This window comes from Oncorhynchus keta, chromosome 2, assembly GCF_023373465.1.
Source record: "Oncorhynchus keta strain PuntledgeMale-10-30-2019 chromosome 2, Oket_V2, whole genome shotgun sequence".
NCBI lineage: Eukaryota > Metazoa > Chordata > Actinopteri > Salmoniformes > Salmonidae > Oncorhynchus > Oncorhynchus keta.
The window spans coordinates 39,570,163-39,593,427 of NC_068422.1; the positions used below are offsets into that span (position 1 = coordinate 39,570,163).

General features: G+C 43.6%; 1 protein-coding gene across 1 annotated transcript in view; it reads right to left on the reverse strand.

Annotated features, from left to right (window-relative positions):
- Window positions 1–16,218: 16,218 nt before the first annotated feature.
- LOC118361773 (galactosylgalactosylxylosylprotein 3-beta-glucuronosyltransferase 2-like) overlaps window positions 16,219–23,265 on the reverse strand; it is a 31,862-nt gene continuing 24,815 nt past the window's right edge. The window contains exons 3-4 of the mRNA XM_035741990.1: window positions 21,956–22,104; window positions 16,219–17,084 (exon numbers count right to left, since the gene is read on the reverse strand). Of these exons, the coding sequence (XP_035597883.1) occupies window positions 16,998–17,084; window positions 21,956–22,104 (236 nt within the window). The 3' untranslated portion in view covers window positions 16,219–16,997. The remainder of the gene's footprint in view (window positions 17,085–21,955; window positions 22,105–23,265) is intronic.

Consider the following 23,265-nt stretch of genomic DNA (forward strand, 5'->3'; position numbering starts at 1 on the left):
CGTAATGATGTTTCATCTGTCTTCCGCGCTCCATCTAGTGCTCGTTCGACTTTTAAATCAGATTTGACACCATCATTGGCATATATTCTTCAAAGAGAGGACACTGTAATGAGAGAAGTGATTTAGCCTAAGCTACTGAAAATAAGCCTTTTACAAGATGAAATCAGCGTTTGATTCTTATTAACGAGATGGAGTCCAGAATGGCTACTTTAGGAAACTGAATGAACATTTACACTGAGTGTACAAAACATTAAGGACACCTGCACTTTCCATGATATCGACTGTCCAGCTGAATCCAAGTGAAAGCTATGATGCCGTATTGATGTTACTTGTTAAATCCACCTCAATCAGTGTAGATGAAATGTATGTATTTTTTTAACCTTTATTTAACTAAGCAAGTCAGTTAGGGACAAATTCTTATGTTCAATGACGGCCTACCCCGGCCAAACCCAGACGATGGGTTTGGCCTATTTATCAGCGTTGATTGGTCGAAAATTAAGAGAAGACTCCGTGTCAAATTAGGCCGTGCTCGATTGGTCAACTGCTGTTAAATAATGAATGTATAGTCAGACACATCCAACCTTTTTTTTAAAGAATACTGTTATTTATTTACTAGCAAGCTATGAAAACGCACATTGTATAAAAGAAAGTACGTGCATCAAGTGCCATAGCCTATAAGCTAGAGCTTCTACACACCCATGCATCTAGTAGTTTTGCTGCTGGAGCATCAAATGACAGTTGGAAAGAGGAGGAGATGTAGACAGTTAAATAGACAAACTAAGTTCGCAAAACAATTGCTTATAATCATTAGTAAATATGCACGCAATTAGGTAAAGCTTATCTACATGTAAATAAAAACATTTACACATCAACAAAATGGTATGCCTTATTAAATGGTTTTGACAGTTAATATATTTTCATGACGGTCTTCATCCATAACGGTCAGTTATTCAATTACACAGCCTGAGTCTCGATCTCTCTCTCTGTCGCTCTCTTTCTCCCTGTCTCGCTGTGTGTGTGTGTCGGGGGTGGGGAGTATGACAGAGTGTAAGAGGCGTATAGAGGCGCGAGAGATGTCAGGTTGTTTAAACTGATGTGGCCAGGGGAGTGGGGTGGAGGATTGGGTCTGTCTGAAAGGATCCTCAAATTAAACAATGTGTCTTCCTAATGGAGCCCTGTACGTTTCCATGGCTCCCACAGCCTTCGCTCCCAGAGTGGCCATCCCATAATAGATGGTCAGATGGAGCCGGCTGACTGAGATGATGGCCAACCTTTCACCATAATAACGAAGGGAGGCTATTGTCAAGGGGAGAAGAGAAATTGAAAAGCCTGGGGCGCTGTCTCTCATTTCATCGCACTCTCCCTCTCTCTGGTCAAAGTCCCCATCATGCACTCACGACTCATCCCTCTCTTTCTTTTTCTCTCGCTCTAAATTATTTCCCTTGTTCTGTCTCTCTCAAGGGGCTAAATTTTGTTCACACTTAAAGGGATCTATTATGGGTGTTCTATTAGTGTTACAGTGCCTATATTTAATTTCTCACCCATTTACGCACAATACCACATAAAGACAAAGTAAAAACATGTTTTTAGACATTTTTGCTAAATTATTGAAATTGAAATATAGAAATATCTCATATAAATAAGTATTCACACCCCCGAGTCAATACTTTGTGGAGGTACCTTTGGCAGTGATTACAGCTGTGAGTCTTTCTGGGTAAGTCTCTTAAGAGCTTTACACATCTGGATTGTGCAACATTTGCCCATTATTCTTTAAAAAACATGTTCATACTCTGTCAAATTGGTTGTTGATTTTCCAGTATATTTAAGACAAAACTGTAACTCGGCCAGGAACATTCACTGTCTTCTTGGTAAGCAACTCCAGTGTAGACTTGTCCTTGTGTTTTAGGTTAATGTCCTGCTGAAAGGTGAATTCATCTCCCAGTGTCTGGTGGAACGCAGACTAAACTAGGTTTTCTACAAGGGTTTTGCCTGTGCTTAACACCATTACGTAAAAAAATGTATCCTGAAAAACTGCCGTCCGGAACGATTACAAGCATACCCATAACATGATGCAGCCACCACTATGCTTGAGAATATGGATTGTGGTACTCAGTAATGTGTTGTATTGGATTTTCCCCAAACATAACACTTTGTATTCAGGACAAAAAGCTAATTGCTTTGCCACATTTGTTGCCGTTTTATTTTAGCCCCTTATTGCAAACAGGATGGATGTTTTGGAATGTGTTTGTACAGGCTTCCTTCTCCCTCTGTCAAATAGGTTAGTACTGTGGAGTAACTACGTTATTGTCGATCCATCCTCAGTTTTCTCCTATCACAGCCATTAAACACTAACCATTTTAAAGTCCCCATTGGCCTCATGGTGAAATCCCTGGGCGGCTTCCTTCCTCTCCGGCAACCGAGTTAGAAAGGATGCCTGTACCTTTTTGTAGTGACTGGGTGTGTAGATACACCATCAAACGTGTAATTAATAACTTCACCATGCTCAAAGGGATATTCAATGGCTGCTTTTTGAACGTTTACCCATCTACCAAAAGGTGCCCTTCATTGCAAGGCACTGGAGAACCTCCCTGGTCTTTGTGGTTAAATCTGGGTTTGAAATGCACTGCTTGACTGAGGGACCTTATAGATAATTGTATGTGTGGTGTACAGAGATAAGTTAGTCAAAAATCATGTTAAACACTATTATTGCTGTTTAAAATCACTTATTATGTGATTTGTTAAGCACAGTTTTACTCCTGAACATATTTAGGCTTGCCATATTCACTCACGACATTTCAACTTTTCATTTTGTATTATTTTGTAAAATTATCGGGGGAAAAAAACAGAATTCCACTTTTACATTATGGGGTTATTGTATGTAGGGGTCCCTGGATCAAATGTTTAAGATATGAGTGCATCTATCTGTGGGAGCCCAAACCGATCCAAATGAAGCATGCATAGGTCAGAAAACCTATTAGAACGTTATGAATCTCGAGTTCACTGTTCTTTTACTCATGTTTGTTCCTTCTGAAAATACCTCTTATCTGTTGTGACTTAATTGAAGAGTCCTCTCCTTCAGCCCGGTAGCATATCGAACCTTTATGCATGTAGCTGTGAATGACTGTCAGATAAGTGCGCACAGTGGGGGAGATACAGCTGCGCCAATGAGAGCTGGTTCTGCCCGTTGTTCTAATAGGCTATTCGTACGTATGGCACCTTCAGCATGTTAACTTCTTCGAGATAGGGGGTGCTCTTTTAATTTTTGGATAAAAAACATTCCCGTTTTAAACAAGATATTTTGTCATGAAACAATGCTCGACTATGCATGTAATTGACAGCTTTGGAAAGAAAAAACTCTGACGTTTCCAAAACTGCAAAGATATTATCTGTGAGTGCCCCAGAACTAATGCTACAGGCGAAACCAAGATGAAGTTTCATACAGGAAATGCCCCAGATTCTGAAGGCGCTGTCTTCCAATGTCTCCTTATATGGCTGTGAATGCGCCAGGAATGAGCCTGCCCTTTCTGTCGTTTCTCCAAGGTGTCTGCAGCATTGTGACGTATTTGTAGGCATATCATTGGAAGATTGACCATAAGAGACTACATTTACCAGGTGTCCGCCCGGTGTCCTGTGTCGAAATTATTGCGTAATCTCTAGGTCCATGCGCGTTCCATTTCTTCAGAAGAGAAAGTCAACTGCCACGAAGGATTTATCATCGATAGATATGTGAAAAACACCTTGAGGATTGATTCTAAACATGGTTTGCCATGTTTCTGTCGATATTATGGAGTTAATTTGGAAAAAAGTTTGCGTTTTAATGACTTTATTTTTATTTATTTTTTATTTATTTTATTTTTTTCTTACCCAAATGTGATGAAGAAAACGGAGCGATTTGTCAACACAAATAATATTTTTGTAAAAACTGAACATTTGCTATCTAACTGAGAGTCTCCTCATTGAAAACATCTAAAGTTCTTCAAAGGTAAATGATTTTATTTGAATGCTTTTCTGGTTTTTGTGAAAATGTTGCATGCTGAATACCAGGCATAATCCTATGCTAGGCTATCAATACTGTTACACAAATGCTTGTTTAGCTATGGTTCAAAAGCATATTTTGAAAATTGTTTTTAACAAAAGGCTAAGCTTGAGAGCAAATAGATTTATTTAATTTCATTTGCGATTTTCATGAATAGTTAACGTTGTGTTATGCTAATGAGCTTGCGGATAGATTTACACAATCCTGGATACAGGTTTTTTTCGTAGCTAAACGTGACGCAGAAAACGGAGCGATTTGTCCGAAACAAATAATCTTTCAGGAAAAACTGAACATTTGCTATCTAACTGAGTCTCCTCATTGAAAACATCCGAAGTTCTTCAAAGATAAATTATTTTCTTTGAATGCTTTTCTGTTTTTTGTGAAAATGTTGCCTGCTGAATGCTAACGCTAAATGCTACACTAAATGCTACACAAGCTATCAATACTGTTACACAAATGCTTGTTTTGCTATGGTTGAGAAGCATATTTGGAAAATCTGAGATGATAGTGTTGTTAACAAAAGGCTAAGCTTGAGAGCTAGCATATTGATTTCATTTCATTAGCGATTTTCATGAATAGTTAACGTTGCGTTGTGGTAATGGGCTTGAGGTTGTAGTCACGATCCCGGATACGGGATGGCTCGACGCAAGAAGTTAAATGCTTTCGCAATGTCAAATCATAGGCTTTATCAGTAGAGTGACAACCATTGTCATTTTCTGGGTTTCCTAACGCACTGTAGAAAATTGTGCCTACTGGAGTGGACGCAAATCACATCCAACTGCTGATTGGGGTTTTCAATCATTACCATTTTATTTAGGCTGTTCAGGTACTCCATAAGACATCATTTTGCTTTAAACAGTTAGTGCATTTGGTCATTTTTACATGAACAGGTTTGGACACTAATTTCATAAAGGACATCAATAATTTCCGCATTTATTGGCCAGAGCAGGAGAAGCTATCTGTAACATTCCTAACAGTCTAAAACAACACAATTTCGAGACTGGAGTAAAAACCAAAGCTGCATTATGTTAATTGGCTAAATGACATGCTGATTTCTAAATATAACAAGTGAATCAGTGGGTGATTTCAGATAAAAGGTAATAATGGGGCGGTAGATCCTCAGTCTGTCCAATGGCTCAGCCTCACAGAGGCCCAGCTCCCATCACCAGCAGAAATGAATTTAAAATAGGAAATGAATGTTCATGCAAAAATGTTAGTGTATCGAACCCAAATCACATAAATTCGTTCTCCGAATCAAAATGAATCTCACTGATTCATGTCTAACCAAAAGGTCTCGTTCCCGTGTCTCATCGGAGCCCATGCATCTAGATGCGTATCGAGTCGTTCATGAAAGGAGAGATGCACATCCCTACATAATCCCCATCACATACATATATATCCTCCTCATGACTTGTCTTTGAAATTCTGATTAATTAATGGTTCCAAAAAAATAATGTATCCACAAATTCAATTCCCATTGCACTTCGGGAAGTGAAATCACTGAGGATTCATTTAATTCAAATGCATATCCAACCGAACGGAATGGTAAAATGGTACGATAGTTATTATTTCTCTTAGTTGACTGTTTTGAGGTGGCATTGTTTCGAGAGAGATGACTGCGCTTTTTCGTTGCACAGTGAGGTTCTGAACCCCATCTCTGAAAACATCCTCCTACATCTTGAGGAGGGAAGGGGTGTAGGCAGCACACATCATGGATAACCAGGAGTCACACACACAGAAAGATAGGATTTTACACACAATCAATACTTCCTACAGGTCAATGTTTAATCTCTCTCAGATGCACCTGCAGGCAGAGCTGCAACCAGTTCGGCTGCTGCACCCATCAGCGATGAAGACATCTTTGGTCCAATGGTATCCAACCCTCTGCCGTCCTCCGACAACACTCGGGTACCACCTCTCCCTCCAGAGCATGTGTCAAACTCCTCCCGTGGAAGGCCGAGTGTCTGCAGGTTTTCACTCCTCCCTTGTACTTCATTGATGAGTTGAGGTCACTGGTCGGTAAAGAACTCTCCTCAACTAGTTGTTTAGGTCTTAATTGGACACAAATTGAAAGGAGAAAGCAAAAACCAGAAGGCACTGGGCCCACCATGGAATGAGTTTGAGAGCCCCACTCCACAATCCCATGTCTCACGATCTTCTTTCTCACCTCTCTCCCCATCAACCTCCCAGTGTTGTCTGCCTATGCCTTCTCCCCTATGGACACGGTTGCTGTGTTCGGTGAAGACTGCAGCACTGGGCTTTGTTTTCCTCTGCAGTAAGAACACACACACCTCTGTATTCATTCATACACACACACACTGACCCTAGTTCAAACACCTCTCACACACACACACACACACACACAGTGTCCAGTCTCCCAGTCCATGTCCTCAGAGAGCTGGAGCGAGGTTGGAGTGCATCGTTAACATTTCACAGTGTAAACAAAGGCAGTGTGTTCCAGCTCACCAGCTCCCCAGCCATAGCTAACACTGTCGGTTACAGGCCTGTCAGAAGAAAGGACACACCTCAATAATGTCTGTACATTACCACGGGGGAGGAGAGGGAAGAGGATGAGAGGGGAACGGAGAGGGATGGAGAAGAGGGAGATCGGGACGGAGTGCAGGAACAGAGAGAGAAAGTATAGTCTCAATGTCGTACAGAGACTGGAAGAGACGAGCTGGCATTCTCAGCTGTCTCAACAGTCCGAGAACAGATGTGGAAAAAAGCGAGAGGGGGAAAACAGTTGTTTAAATTAAACATTTGTCAATGAGGTGTGTTTGAGAGGTGCCACAGTTATTTCCCCACCCTTACCTTCGTCCCCATCCCACTCCCCTATTCCCTTGGCCCTCCCCTGCTGACACACAGAACATGGATCTCCCCTCTTTCGTTGCATGGCTCGCAGCACACACCGGCTACATGCCACTACCACTAGTACTACCACTAGCATGGTACCAACCCCTGCTTTCTCTCTCTCAGCCTCTCCCTTCATCCTTAAAACCCCTCTCCTTCCTCCATCCCTCACCATCCCCACTACCCTCCATCCTCTCCACCATCTGCTCTCCACTCCCTCCCTCCCCCTCCCTCCCTCCCCCTCCCTCCCTCCCTCCCTCCCTCCCTCCCTCCCTCCCCTCCCTCCCTCCCTCCCTCCCTCCCTCCCTCCCTCCCTCCTTCAGGGCTCCCTGCTTCCCCCTCCCCTTCATTTCCCATCCCGATCTCCCCTCCCTGCCTTCATACCATGCATCTAGGACACACTCAATACATTTGCACTGCTTGCATGTGGGATGAATTCGGACACACAAAGAAAGAATACACATGAATACACACATCACTTTCCTACTGGCTGCCCATTATTATTTTGTGCTACTGGTTTGAGCTGTGGCTGCACACACACAATTCTGTACATCTCTACCCTTATTTTACCTGGTAAGTAATAAAACAGTAATAAAATGTCTTGATTGCGTATCAAATCAAATCAAATTGTAATTGTCGCATACACTCCGAATACCGTGAAAGACACCACTGAGCAGCTTTCCCTCAACTATACAACAGGATTTCGGGTATGCTCTGCTATCTCTGAATATGTCAATTATAAAAATACGATTAGAGCTCTTCATGATCTGGGATTTGTGTTATCCCCAGCTTTTCAACCAAGCATGCCTTTTTTCTCTCTGAATATTCTGGAAAAAAAGAGGCTGAGAGATGGAGTGGGAAGAGAAATATTGATGGAGATGGAGAGAACTAGAGAGGGGGTTCTCCCACTAGTCGGGTATTAGTCTTTCAATCTGTTCTCTCTTTTTTTCTCTCTTTCTTCCTTGGCCAGTAAAAGAACACCCCCACCCCTCCATACATACATAGGCATTATTATACATACATACATACATACATACATACATACATACATACATACATACATACATACATACATACACACACACACACACACACACACACACACACACACACACACACACACACACACACACACACACACACACACACACACACACACACACACAAAACCTTCTGTCTGTCAGACACATTGCTCAGTAGGGTTGTTGACTGCAGCTGGTGTATCAGAGGGGGATTGTGTGTGCCTACATGCCTGAGTGTGTATGCATTCTGCCAGATTCAGGCTGGCTGGATCACACGCTGCTAGTGTTTGTGGGTCTGAGTGTAGAAGTGTATGAATACTGACACAGTGGGAAATGGCTGTTGGATGGAAATGCCACTTCTAATTCACAGCTTTGTGGGGATTCAACAGAGGGGAATATAATATGGATACTGGAACACCGTGTGCTGGAGTGGGAGCCCAGCTAAGCACAGATCTGTGTGTGTGTTGATGTGTACCTGACTGTGCCCACTAGAAGGACAGTCCCTGCTTTTTCTTCCTCTTTTACCTATTTTTTTCCCTCCACATTGACCAGAACCCCCCTCCCTCCTACTCCCACTTTGCTAATGATCCAGAAGGTAGTCAGGCAGACACACAGATCCAACATTAGTAAAACACTCCTCATTGGGCCACATGGAAATGCCTGGGTATTTATAGAAAACTGATACATATTTCAACACTCCAGAGCCGCCTGCTAGTCACCTTAATCGGTCTCTGCCTTAATACAGTGCAAATGCACCTTACGTGTGTGTGTGTGTGTGTGTGTGTGTGTGTGTGTGTGTGTGTGTGTGTGTGTGTGTGTGTGTGTGTGTGTGTGTGTGTGTGTGTGTGTGTGTGTGTGTGTGTGTGTGTGTGTGTGTGTGTGTGTGTGTGTGTGTGTGTGTGTGTGTGCACAGACAGTAGAGGGTCATGCTCATGGATGTTTAAGTCCCTGCTCCAATTACACATCATGTGCTTAATCACCTGCTGGTGTCTGCATCAGCTGTCTGTCTCAGTCTGTGTGTTTGTACAAGGGCATGTGTACAGGTGTGTGAGTACAAGTCACTGCTCGTCTACTTCGCTCTGTTCATTCCCTCCGTGTTCCCCAGTCAAAGGGACTGCAGAGGGATGGGAGACCAGCACTGCCTGCTAAGCAGCCAAATGCCACAACACACAAAGCCCTTCCTGTGGCGCGTATGTGTGTGTGTGTGTGTGTGTGTGTGTGTGTGTGTGTGTGTGTGTGTGTGTGTGTGTGTGTGTGTGTGTGTGTGTGTGTGTGTGTGTGTGTGTGTGTGTGTGTGTGTGTGTGTGTGTGTGTGTGTGTGTGTGTGTGTGTGTGAGCTCGGCAATCACACACAACTTCCATCCTGTCTCACCTTATCTTATTCATCAGCTCACTCCGTTTTTCTGCTTTCTCTCTCCTCTCATTTCACCTGTCCTCTCCCCTTTGCCTCCCTTCCTCTCGGCAGCCTCTACCTTAGCCCTCCCTGCCTACATACATGCTCCTTTTCATATTCGCCCTCCCCATCCATTAGACTTAATGGGTGTTGGAATTGGAAAGGTATGTTTCTGTTTACAAGTGTTTTTCTTTTTATAATGTTGTGTGTCTTCTCATGCTCGTCCTCTCTTCATCTCTCTCTCCTTGCGCCAGTCTAATTAATATCATCCATCTCACTTAAGGTGACAACACCTCTTCTTGGCACACATACACACATACACAATATATGTCTCCAATTGTCTCAAGGCTTCAAAATAATTCTTTAACCTGTCTCCTCCCCTTCATATACACTGACTGAAGTGGATTTAACATTGGATTTAACAAGTGACATCAATTAAGGGATCAACACTTTCACCTGGATTCACCTGCTCAGTCTGTTATGGAAAGAGCAGGTGTTCATAATACTTTGTACACTCAGTGTATGTCCATTTTTTGGTCGAGATTTCTCAAGAATTTGGTTGGGAATATTGTCTCAGAATTTCAAGCAAATTTAAGTCAGGACTGAGACTGGCCCATTCGGGAACACTCAGCACCTCTTGGAAAGCTATTGTGGCATGGCTTTGAAATGAACATTGTGTAATTGTCACACTGTATTTATTTTGTCCCGGGGTTAGGTTGAAGCGGGTTTTCCTCTCTTACCTGGCCTTTGCTCCTTTCACGTTTTATTTTGGTCTGGACAAACTCCCCCATCCCTGCCATTGACGAGCATAACATGATGCTGCCACCACAATACTTGAAAATACAGAGGGTTTCATTCTGTTTCGTGTTCTATTGGATTTGACCCAAACCTTTTTTAAATGGAGGCCAAAAAAATGCATTTCTTTGTCGTGTTCTCAAATTCACTCTGGAGTGTCAGAGAGTGCTCAGAGTGCGCTCTGGGCATTTGTAAATTCAGAGTGTTGTCAGATTGTCTGTTCGTAAATTCAGAGTGGTTCACACTCGGAGCATTCAGAGCGCACACTGGACGCTCTAGCCAAGGAGTAGGGTTGATCCGAGCGTTCTGACCTCAACGGCAGTCAAGCACCCAAGCTAACTGGCTAAAGTTAGCAAGCTTGCTAGCCACTTCCAGATAAAAATGAGAGAACACCTCACTCTGACCATTTTACTTGACCGAGCATAGCTGGTTAGGCTGTTTTCATGTTATCCAGAGCGTTGGTGACTGCAACTGTGCTGCTGGCAACAATTTAATTATGCTTTTCTGCCGAGTTTACTGACACCATATTCATCACGTGTTTTGCATTTGTAATTTTGTCAGTTATTCTGTGCTCTGGCACACTCAGATGAGAGTCCTCTGAAATCGATAATCAGATAGTCAGAGTGAAGTTACGAACGTGCCCTCACTTAACGTCCTTGTTGCAAACAGAATGGATGGTTTAGAGTGGCCATTTTAGCACAGGCTTCATTCTGTTCACTTTGTCATACAAGCCAGTGACGTGGAATGAATGCAATGTTGTTGATCCTCTGTATTTTCAAGTATTGTTGTGGCAGAACCATGTTATGGGTATGTTTGCAACCGGCAGGGACCAGGGTGTTTGTCAGAATCAAAAGAAATGTGAAAGGAACAAAGCCCAGGTAAAATGACAGAGGAAATCCACTGTTGTCATCTGAAAACCTAACCCTGGGGTAGAGTGGTATTTTTCAGTGGAACAATTACACACATTTTTATGCCAAAGACAGACACACCAGAATGGCTTTCCAAGAGGCGTTGTGTTCCTGCAGGAGATTAATGAGAGATGATAAATCACTGTGCTCCCACAGACAACACACACATATACACACACACACACACACACACACACACACACCAAGCACCGACACACACACAGACACTCTGCCGTTGTCAAGTACGTGATATGATTGGTCGTGTGTGTACTGTAATGGGTTCAGGGCAAGCTGTCGTGCTTTAACCTTTGATGGGTTAAAGCCCAAAGTGCTCTGGAGTCATTAGGCTCGTCTGTGCCACGCACACACACACGCACACACGCACACAAACACATGCACACAAACACACGCACACAAACACACGTGCGGGGCATGAAGCAGGGTTTCGTTAGGAAGATGTGGCACCAGACATTGGACCGGCATCATTTTTGTTTACCAGACTCATACGCATTGGGGAGTTACCTAATTAGGGTGTCCACCCACAGTGCGCAGAATGACAGACATCCCATTTAGAATATGGTAATTCATATGAACAGGACATGCAAGTAGAGCATGTCACCATGTGCGGTTCTTCTTATTGAATTCTGATGTGCACTTTGAACATGAACTGTCCACATTTACTTTTCCTCAGCCAACAAGACGAACAGCTAAATCACTAGCCTACCTCAATCTACTATAGTAGAAACATTTAGGCTACCTGTTCTATTCATCAGCTTGTCAAGAATGAAATGGCTTATTCCAAACAGACTCTGGGACAGCTGTGGGACGATAAGAGCCCACATTCATACAACCAGTAGGCCGCATAAAATAAAGTAAAAATGATAATGATAATAATGAGTCCGATGCAAAAGACTAGAATGTTTAGCTTAAAATGTTAAAATCAACTATTTCTTCACGTTATAAGCGCAGCAATGTGCACAATGCAGTAGGCTACGTGTGAATGTTCATTCCATAATGCAATTAGCGGGAAAACACCATTGTCAAAAGGGCACTGCACATGCGAGCGGTTTCATGTGACATATAGTACCAGTCAAAAGTTTGGAGACACAGACTCATTCCATATTTTTAGTATTTTCTACATTGTAGAATAATAGTGAAGACATCAAAACTATGGAGAACACATATGGAATTATGTAGTACCCCCAAAAAGTGTTTTAACCAATCAAAACATATTTTATATTTGAGATTCTTCAAAGTAGCCACCTTTTGCCTTGATGACAGCTTTGCACACTCTTGGCATTCTCTTAACCAGCTTCATGAGGTAGTCAACTGGAATGCATTTTCATTAACAGGCTTGCCTTTGTGGAATGTCTTTCCGTCTTAATGCGTTTGAGCCAATCAGTTGTGTTGTGACAAGGTAGTGGTGGAAAACAGCAGATGGCCCTATTTGGTAAAAGACCAAGTCCATATTATGGCAAGAACAGCTCAAATAAGCAAAGAGAAATCACAGTCCACCATTACTTTAAGACGTGAAGGTCAGTCAATCCGGAAGATTTCAAGAACTTTGAAGGTTTCTTCCAGTGCCGTCGCAGAAACCATCCAGCGCTGTGATGAAACTGGCTCTCATGAGCACCGCTACAGGAAAGATAGACCCAGAGTTACCTCTTCTGTGGAGGATAAGTTCATTGGTGTTAACTGCACCTCAGATTGCAGCCCAAATAAATGCTTCACAGAGTTCAAGTAACAGACACATCTCAACATAGACTGAGGAGACTGCATGAATTTGACCTTCCTGGTTTAATTGCTGCAAAGAAACCACTACCAAACGACACCAAAAAATAAGAAGAGACTTGCTTGGGCCAAGAAACACGAACAATGGACATTAGACTGGTGGAAATCTGTCCTTTGGTCTGATGAGTCGAAATGTTTTATTTTTGTTCCAAACGCTGTGATCTTGTGACATGAAGAGTTGGTGAATGGATGATCTCGGCATTTGTGGCTCCCACTGTGGAGGAGATGGTTTGGGGGTGCTTTGCTGGTGGCACTGTCTGTGATTTATTTAGAATTCAAGGCACACTTAACCAGCATGGCTTCCACAGCATTCTGCAGCGATATGCCAACTCATCTGGTTTGTGCTTAGTGGGACTATCATTAATGAGAACTTGTTCTCAACCAGCCTACCTGGTTAAATAAAGGTGAAATAAAAAAGTATAAATAAATGTTTTTCAACAGGACAATTACCCAAAGCACACCTCCAGGTTATTTTACTAAGGAGATTGATGGAGTGCTGCATCAGATGACCTGGCCTCCACAATCACCCGACCTCACCCCAATTGAGATGGTTTGGGATGAGTTGGACCGCAGAGTGAAGGAAAAGCAGCCAACAGGTGCTCAGCATATGTGGGAACTCCTTCAAGACTGTTGGAAAAGCATTCCAAGTGAAGCTGGTTGAGAGAATGCCAAGAGTGTGCAAAGCTGTCACCAAGGCAAACGGTGGCTACCTTGAAAAATCTACAATATATTTTGATTTGTTTACCACTTTCTTGGTTTCTACATGATTACATATTTGTTGATTCATAGATTGATGTCTTCATTATTATTCTACAATGTAGAAAATAGTTAAAATAAAGAAAAACCCTTGAATGAGTAGATGGGTCCAAACTTTTGACTGGTACTGTAGATGAAAATATCTGTTAGAAATGTAGATCTACTAATGGGCTACTTTGAAGCAAGGTAATACATGACTCCTAATATTCATTAAAACCTTCCAGTTCCAAACAATTAGTATGTATATGTTTACAAAAAGGCATACTGCCTCCAGCACATTGCAAAGGGGTGTGTGGTCCGCGGATGATGCCTGTCTTCTGTTGGCGTTTGATGCCACGTTCAAAACAACTGGGAATTGGGAGAAGAAGAAAAATCTCAGACAGGGAAAAATCACCTTGAACAGTCATCCAACTGAGAAGTCCAACTCGGGCTTCTTTCTAGAGCTCCGACTTTCTGAGCTAAAGATCACTGACGTCATGATTTCAACTCCGATTTTTCCGTTTCCAGTTGTCTGCCGCAGCGGCAGCTTTTGCGTTCGCCTGACAGATGTTCCACTCAAAGGCTCTGTGTCTGTATGCTGTGTGCATGTGATAAATAAGATACACAACAACTATACTGTACACATGCGCCAATGTAGTTCCACCAAATTATGCTAATCAACCTAATAGACCGATAAACATGACCAGTCAAATGGGTTTCCGTCGACTGGTACTTCCATCAAAGAATAGGCTAGAAAGCATTATTTCACAATGGGATTTTTTTTTATATCGGCTTTTCCCACCAAAAGAAAATAGCGGACAAAAGCGGCTAATGGAAACCCCAGGCGTGAAGGTGCATTTGTAATGGTTTGGAAGTGGACAGGAGGCAAGAGAGGAGAGGGGGGAGGAGAGCAGAGGAGAGATAGGGAAGGGAGAAGGAATGGGATTGAAATAAAGGAAATGGACCGAGAAGGAGAAAAGAGAGAAGGAGGGTCTACTCTATGGTCCATATATATGCAGTAAGGGAATCATGTCTGCTGTGTTGAGCAGGTTGTTGCTGTCATTCTAGAGTTCTTTAACTGGGTTTGTACAACCCTCTAACCTTTCTGTTTTCTCTGCCCTGCCTCCCCCCCTCTCTCTCTCTCTCACACACACTCACACACTCACACACCTCCTACCATCTCTCTCTCAGATGACCCAGCAGATGTCGGACATCGCCATGAGTGGTAGTGTGTCAGTGCCACCCAGCTTTGTCCAACCAGGTGCTCCTGTAGGGGATTGGGTGGGACCCCCCTTGGGCCAGACCCTCAGCACCCAGCTGTGGAAGTGAGGTAGGGGACAGGGGTAAAATGTGAACGGGAGGCAGAGCCCCCATGTCCCCCCCAAATCCCCTCCTTTGCCCTCTTCCACCAACCCCAAAACAGGAAACAACACACAGATGGTAATCTATGAACTGCTCCACTGTCCTCCCTCCTTCCCTTTTATCATTCCTTTATAGACCCCCCTCTCTCTACCTCTCTCTGTGTGTTGAGGAGAGTCAAAAGGAAACGGGGACAGAGTTTTGTGTGAGGCTGCTGGTCTATCTCTGCACGTGACTTTTAATTGCATCTTCTTTTGACATTTTTTTCATTTGGTAAAAAAAACAAAAACACATTGGCGAAAGAGAATCAAGCGTCTCATAATAATAAGTATCATTACCAAAACCAATAGAGAGTAAAGAGATATTGAAATGGAGGATATGGCTATCATGTTGGTGACCCAATCAATCTCATCTGTGTATATTGTACTGTACCCTCCCCCTTCCTCCCCTCTGGGCAATCAGAGCCCCTGTAGCAAAGCATTGTATGATCCAGTACTGTATTGCTGTATGTGTGTCTGAGATAGAGGCCTCCCACCTATCCCTCCCAGTCATGTTGTGTTCTACTGTCCCCTATCTTACTGTGGTGTTTGGTTGTGTGCAGTACAAGAAGACGCAATGTTATGCATGATTCACACAATTGAGCGTGTTACGTGTTCACATTAGTTGCTAGAACCGTGCTGGACCATGCCGGACATGACAATGTGAAAAGACAATATCTGAGCCAGCGCAGTATGGTTCGGCTCGGCCATATAGTGTGAATCAGACATTAGATTGAGGCAAACAAACCTGGAAGACAGTCAGTGGGGCAAGGACCTAACAAGGGATGGGTGGGGAAGGAGACCAGAATGGTATGAGGAAAGATATGATAATAGCGACGACATAAAGCTCCAGATGATTCGGGAAGTGTGTTGACATTGGGAGCCTAATGGAGCTGTCAGAGATTGGAACAGTCGTCTCAACATCATGTGTACTTCCTGGTCTCTATTATGTCATAATCTCTGTCTAATCCTGCTTGATGTCATTCAATAGATTATATAGAGGTGGAATAGGAAATCCAAGTGAAGAAATACTATAGGAGATGGGGGAATATGGGACAAAACTACAACAGAACAAACACACCCAATCCCAGACATTCACACACACAGATATTGTGTAGTGTGGTTCTAAGGTGGAGATTCTATCCCTCTGCCAAAAAATAATGAAAGAGAACACACACATACACACAGCGCGTACTCCAGGTTTTTTTCTAATGGTGTTTACATTTTCTGCTGCCTAGTACAGAGAAAACTAGTTTCTGTGCATTAAACAGTATGAACAACATGAACTGTGTGACCATTTTTGTCCAATGACTCTTTTATTGTAAAGTTGTAGTTTATCTTTTGGTTATTTTCTTTTCTTTTTTCCTTCTTTTACAAGAGGGTTCATTTGGAATAGAAGTTGTACTCCTGGAGTTTGTTTTTTTGTAGTCCAGTGTGTCAGACCCACAGACACGTGAGGCCAAGAAGACCAACATTAACGTTGGCAGTACACAACTGGTGGCTGTCCTGTCACCTATGACCATAGAACATCAGATGGCATTTTCTGGTCATTTCCCAATTATTCAACATGTTGAATGTCCACCGTTCATCGGCACCCAGCAAGTGATCTACTTCGCACTTCCTTTTACAGATAAACACACATCCTCAACACAAATCTTGTTCCGTTTCATACAAACTGAACTCACATACTCAATGATCAGGCACAGAGCGACAGACAGACACACACACACACAAACACAGACAGACAGGTTTAGCCCACATACTTCAGAGGAAGTCCACTCATAAGGGACTGGTCCACATATTGCAGTACAAGAGCAGAGTCCACTGGGAACGCACAGGTCACCCCAGTGCATTTGGGTCCACTTTGAGTTACAAATTAATCGGGGACCTCATTGAGTCAATCACAACATTCAGGCAGCAGTTCCCATCCATGCAATTGGTCTAAAGTGTCCATTGTAGTGTAGTCAAGGTTATGGTCAAGCAATGTGCTATCGGTAGTGTAGTTCCATAAATTACTGGCAGTCTGTCCGACCAATGGGCTTGTTAATTCCTTTCTGGTTATCACGCCCCTTAGACCTCGATGACCATACTGTCCTGTCGATGTTTGGGCTCGTTGCCCAGATTCACCTTCTCTGTACGAGTGTGCCACACCAACACCTGACACAGAGGGGGAGAGAGGGTTAGAGTGCACATCAGTGAACTGATATAATTGGGTATGCAAAAGCAAGGGTTCCACTATTTTTTATTTTTTTATTTCACCTTTATTTAACCAGGTAGGCAAGTTGAGAACAAGTTCTTATTTACAATTGCGACCTGGCCAAGATAAAGCAAAGCAGTTCGACACATACGACACAGAGTTACACATGGAGTAAAACAAACATACAGTCAATAATACAGTAGAAACAAGTCTATATACGATGTGAGCAAATGAGGTGAGATAAGGGAGGTAAAGGCAAAAAAAGGCCATGGTGGCAAAGTAAATACAATATAGCAAGTAAAACACTGGAATGGTAGATTTGCAGTGTAAGAATGTGCGAAGTAGAAATACAAATAATGGGGTGCAAAGGAGCTAAATAAATAAATAAAATAAATACAGTAGGGAAAGAGGTAGTTGTTTGGGCTAAATTATAGGTGGGCTATGTACAGGTACAGTAATCTGTGAGCTGCTCTGACAGCTGGTGCTTAAAGCTAGTGAGGGAGATAAGTGTTTCCAGTTTCAGAGATTTTTGTAGTTCGTTCCAGTCATTGGCAGCAGAGAACTGGAAGGAGATGCGGCCAAAGAAATAATTGGTTTTGGGGGTGACTAGAGAGATATACCTGCTGGAGCGTGTGCTACAGGTGGGTGATGCTATGGTCACCAGCGAGCTGAGATAAGGGGGAACTTTACCTAGCAGGGTCTTGTAGATGACATGGAGCCAGTGGGTTTGGCGACGAGTATGAAGCGAGGGCCAGCCAACGAGAGCGTACAGGTCACAATGGTGGGTTGTATATGGGTCTTTGGTGACAAAACGGATTGCACTGTGATAGACTGCATCCAATTTGTTGAGTATGTTATTGGAGGCTATTTTGTAAATGACATCGCCGAAGTCGAGGATTGGTTGGATGGTCAGTTTGGGCAGCATGAGTGAAGGATGCTTTGTTGCGAAATAGGAAGCTTTGGATTGGAGATGTTTGATGTGGGTCTGGAAGGAGAGTTTACAGTCTAACCAGACACTGAGGTATTTGTAGTTGTCCATGTATTCTAAGTCAGAGCCGTCCAGAGTAGTGATGTTGGACAGGCGGGCAGGTGCAGGCAGCGATCGGTTGAAGAGCATGCATTTAGTTTTACTTGTATTTAAGAGCAATTGGAAGCCATGGAAGGAGAGTTGTATGGCATTGAAGCTTGCCTGGAGGGTTGTTAACACAGTGTCGAAAGAAGGGCCAGAAGTATACATAATGGTGTCGTCTGCGTAGAGGTGGATCAGAGACACACCAGCAGCAAGAGCGACATCATTGATGTATACAGAGAAGAGAGTCGGTCCAAGAATTTAACCCTGTGGCACCCCCATAGAGACTGCCAGAGGTCCGGACAGCAGACCTTCCAATTTGACACACTGAACTCTATCAGATAAGTAGTTGGTGAACCAGGCGAGGCAATCATTTGAGAAACCAAGGCTGTCGAGTCTGCCGATGAGGATGTGGTGATTGACAGAGTCGAAAGCCTTGGCCAGATCAATGAATACGGCTGCACAGTAATGTTTCTTATCGATGGTGGTTAAGATATCGTTTAGGACCTTGAGCGTGGCTGAGGTGCTCCCATGACCAGCTCTGAAACCAGATTGCATAGCAGAGAAGATATGGTGAGATTCGAAATGGTCAGTAATCTGTTTGTTGACTTGGCTTTCGAAGACCTTAGAAAGGCAGGGTAGGATAGATATTGGTCTGTAGCAGTTTGGGTCAAGAGTGTCCCCCCCTTTGAAGAAGGGGATGACCACAGCTGCTTTCCAATCTTTGGAAATCTCAGACGACACGAAAGAGAGGTTGAATAGGCTAGTAATAGGGGTGGCAACAATTTCGGTAGATAACTTTAGAAAGAAAGGGTCCAGATTGTCTAGCCCGGCTGATTTTTAGGGGTCCAGATTTTGCAGCTCTTTCAGAACATCAGCTGACTGGATTTAGGAGAAGAAGAAATGGAGAAGCCTTGGGCGAGTTGCTGTGGGGTGTGCAGTGCTGTTGACCGGGGTAGGGGTAGCCAGGTGGAAAGCATGGCCAGCCGTAGAAAAATGCTTATTGAAATTCTCAATTATAGTGGATTTATCAGTGGTGACAGTGTTTCCTATCTTCAGTGCAGTGGGCAGCTGGGAGGAGGTGTTGTTATTCTCCATGGACTTTACAGTGTCCCAGAACCTTTTTGAGTTAGTGTTGCAGGAAGCAAATTTATGCTTGAAAAAGCTAGCCTTGGCTTTTCTAACTGCCTGTGTATAATGGTTTCTAGCTTCCCTGAAAAGCTGCATATCATGGGGGCATGGGATGGAGGTCTGTTTTTAGCCATCTTGTGTGTTTCTGTCGGTAGGATTAGTGGGGCTCCGTGTGGTAGTGGGGATCAATCCAATTCGCAAAAAAAAAATAGATATAGTTATAGAGGCCCAAGAAAGAAAAAAAAAGAAAAATTGTCAGATAGGTCTATTCAGAAAGCAGCCGATAAGACAGCTAACGAATAGTGGACCGCAGGTGGGCGTTCAGGTAACATCGCGACGGAGGAGCCAGCTGGATAACTCCCTCGGGCAGATAACGGCGGTAGTCCAGTTGTGAAGGCCCGGTGGGGCTCCGCGTTGGCAGTAAAACGGGTCCGGATAGGTGATTGTAGCCCAAGAGTGACTGATGGAACTCTTCAGCTGGCTAGCTCCGGAATAATTGATGTTTGCTCCGGAATCGACGTAAGCCGATAGTCACACGGATAGCAGCTAGCGAGCTGCGAGATCCAGGTATAAATGTCCAGAGCTTGCGGTTGAAATCCGGGGACATTGAGAGAAAAATAGGTTCGGTATGTTCCGGTCCGAGCCGCGCCGTACAAAACTGCCGAAAGATTTTCAAGCTAAAGGACAGCCGATGACCACAAACCGTGGTTAGCTGAATACTAACGATTTGCCAGTAAAGAAGCTAACTCGCTTCTGGCTAGCTTCTGATTAGCAGATGAGGTAACTAATACTTTCTTTTTTTAAATATAAATTGGTGAGGCGGGTTGCAGGAGAGTGTTTTGAAGATGAGTTTATGGAAAATAAAAAAAATATATAAAAAGGTATGCAAAGAAAGTTGTAAATATATATATATATACGGGACACGACAAGACGAGGACAAAAGACGTCTGACTGCTATGCCATCTTGGTGACACAAGCAGAGCCAACCCTGTGAAAAGGAATGGTGACTGTTCAAATGTTCAAGAAAAGGCTCTGTGACAGAGAAAGTGAGGGAGTATGTCAGACTGAACAGACTGATAGTTCTACCTTGAAAGTGTCTCGCTTCTATTTCCAACCCAGTCGATGGTGGTCATTTGTGTGTTCACACACACATGCAGTGATTGATTGTTTGGTGTGTGGTGCTATCCATTCCCGTCTCCACATGTCATTTCCTGCTAATTGTCCCGCTTTGCATATCTAACGAGACCAATGCCGCAGCCAGCGAAGCGGTGCAGAGGGTGGGGAGCAGCATGTGTGCGTCAACATTTCTACGCAGTTTGTGTGCATTCCATTGTTCTCCCGAACCCCACCCAACATTCTAGTCCTGTCTGTAGGGAAGATCAGAATCTAGTTAGAACCCATGTGTAATAAGTTGTCCTGGGAGAGGTTGGGGAGAATTGGGTGGGGGGGGGTTGCCTGCGTGCAGTCCAGTCTGTTCACACCCAAAGAGTGGACAGAGCACCCTGTGCCAGTGTGTCTAGTGATAAGTCTCCTCCTTCGGGATTTAGCCGTGAAGAGCACCCTTCTCCAGCATTCCTATGGCCAGCGAAGGTGAATATTTGGCCAACGCCGAACTGCACTCAGATCAAGACCCTGGTGAGGACGACGAGCACACAGATGAGCTTCCCTGAGATGGTTTCTGACAGTTTGTGCAGAAATTCCGTTGTGCAAACCCACAGTTTAATCGCTTGTCGGGGTGGCTGGTCTCAGACGATCCCGCATGTGAAGAAGCCGGATGTGGAGGTCCTGTGCTGGAGGGGTTACATCTGGTTTGCACTTGTGAGGCCGGTTGGATGTACTGCCAAATTCTCTAAAACAACGTTGGGGAGGCGGCTTATGGTAGTGAAATTAACATACAATTATCTGGTAACAGCTCTGATAGAATTTCCTGTAGTCAGCATACCAATTGCGTGCTCCTTCAAAACTTGAGGAATTATGTTGTGCGAAAAAAATTCACATTTTAAAGTGGCCTTTTATTGTCCCCAGCACAAGCTGCACCAGTGTAATAATCATGCTGTTTAGTCAGCTTCTTGATATGCCAAACCTGTCAGGTGGATGGATTATCTTGACAAAGTACAAATGCTCAATAACAGGGATTTAAACAAATATGTGCCCAAAATGTGAAAGAAAGTTTATATTTTTGTTCAGGATATTTCCTCTCTGGTGCTTAAGTTTAGCAAGTGAAGAATGTAAGCTTATCCCAGATCTGTAACTAAGGACAACCTACTGTACATGGAGCCTGGCTGGTTTGTTATTGGGGATGATTTCACGTCCTGCTGGCAATGTAGCAATTGGTGATAAGTGATGATGTCATATCCTGCTAATGGTGTATATTAATACCAGCCTACAGCAGCCCCATTAACTTAATGGGCTGATAATGATGATGACTACTAGTGTCATGAGCTGCACAGGAGAGATGGGAGAGGGTTAGCCTAACTGATGAGATGACACAGTCAGACTAGAGGCTATATTAGGAGATAGTGTTTCATCCCAGAAAGTTTAACCAATGGAAACAGTGTTACTGTCAGGGCAACTTTTTTTTAACCTAATAACACTGTTGCCACGGTAACAGTGATAGGCTAGACAACTCACCCTTGTGCAGTTGTTGGCTTTCGGCTCCAGGTCTCCCACCTTCGTGATCTGCTTCAGGAAGTCAGACTCTTGCATGCCGGGCTGGGAACCCCTGCGCTTAAACAGCGCCCGCGGGCACCCCAGAACCACCTGGAGGTTTACTGCAAAACCTGGAGAAGATGAAGAGGAGGGTTTAAGGCCTTCTATGATCATTGTCCGAGGATTATACAAAAATTCAGTCTCAACCATTACTTGTCATTCTCACTTTGGATGTGCTATACTGTTAGGAGAGAACAATTGAGAGGGGCAACGGGATCAATGAATTTCTTCCATCACTCCTTGACGTAATCATTGATAACCTTAAACTATTGGAACTGAGTGCATATCCCACTATGGTGAACTGCATACTAGAGATCAGGTAAGACTGAGATCACATCACATTTGAGTGTGCGTGCACGTGTGTTTGTTGTTCATGACTATGCATTGAGAATGCCAAGCTTTGACACAGGAAGAGTACACACTGAGTGTGGAAACCATTACGAACACCTTCCTAATAATGAGTTGCACTGCCTTTTGCCCTGAAAACAGCCTCAATTCGTCATAGCATGGACTACAAGGTGTCAAAAGCGTTCCACAGTGATGCTTCCCACAGTTGTGTCAAGTTGGTTGGATGTCCTTTGGGTGGTGGACCATTCTTGATGCACACAGGAAACTGAAAAGTCCAGTAGCGCTGCAGTTCTTGACACACTCAAGACGTTGCACCTGGCACCTACTACCATGCCCGATTCAAAGGCAGTTAAATCTTTTGTCATGCCCTTCACCCTCTGAATGGCACACATACACAATCCATGTCTCAATTGTCTCAAGGCTTTAACATCCTTCTTTAACCGGTCTCCTCCCCTTCATCTATACCGACTAAGGTGGATTTAACAAGTGACATCAATAAGAGATCATAGCTTTGACCTGGATTCACCTGGCCAGCCTGTCATGGGGTTCCAGCAGGTGTTCCTAATGATTTGTACACTCAGTGAATATGCCATCCTACTGGGAATGGGGTGTGCTAATAGCTGCATGGAACAGCGTATTATGTGTCCTTGTCTCCTCGTTTTCAGTGAGCACACTGTTTTCTAGGCCAAAATGCTACTCACATGGGTATGCTCCTTCTCCACTGAGACATTGTGAGATTGTTTGTGTGAGTGTTTGTGCGTGAGAGTGTGCATGCACGTTTATGTGCATGTGCGAGAGTGTGTTTCCTGTATTTTGAAGTCACCAGTTTAACGCACAGATCCGCAGTGTCTGAGTCAGTCCAGTGAGATCTGCCTATTGGGTCA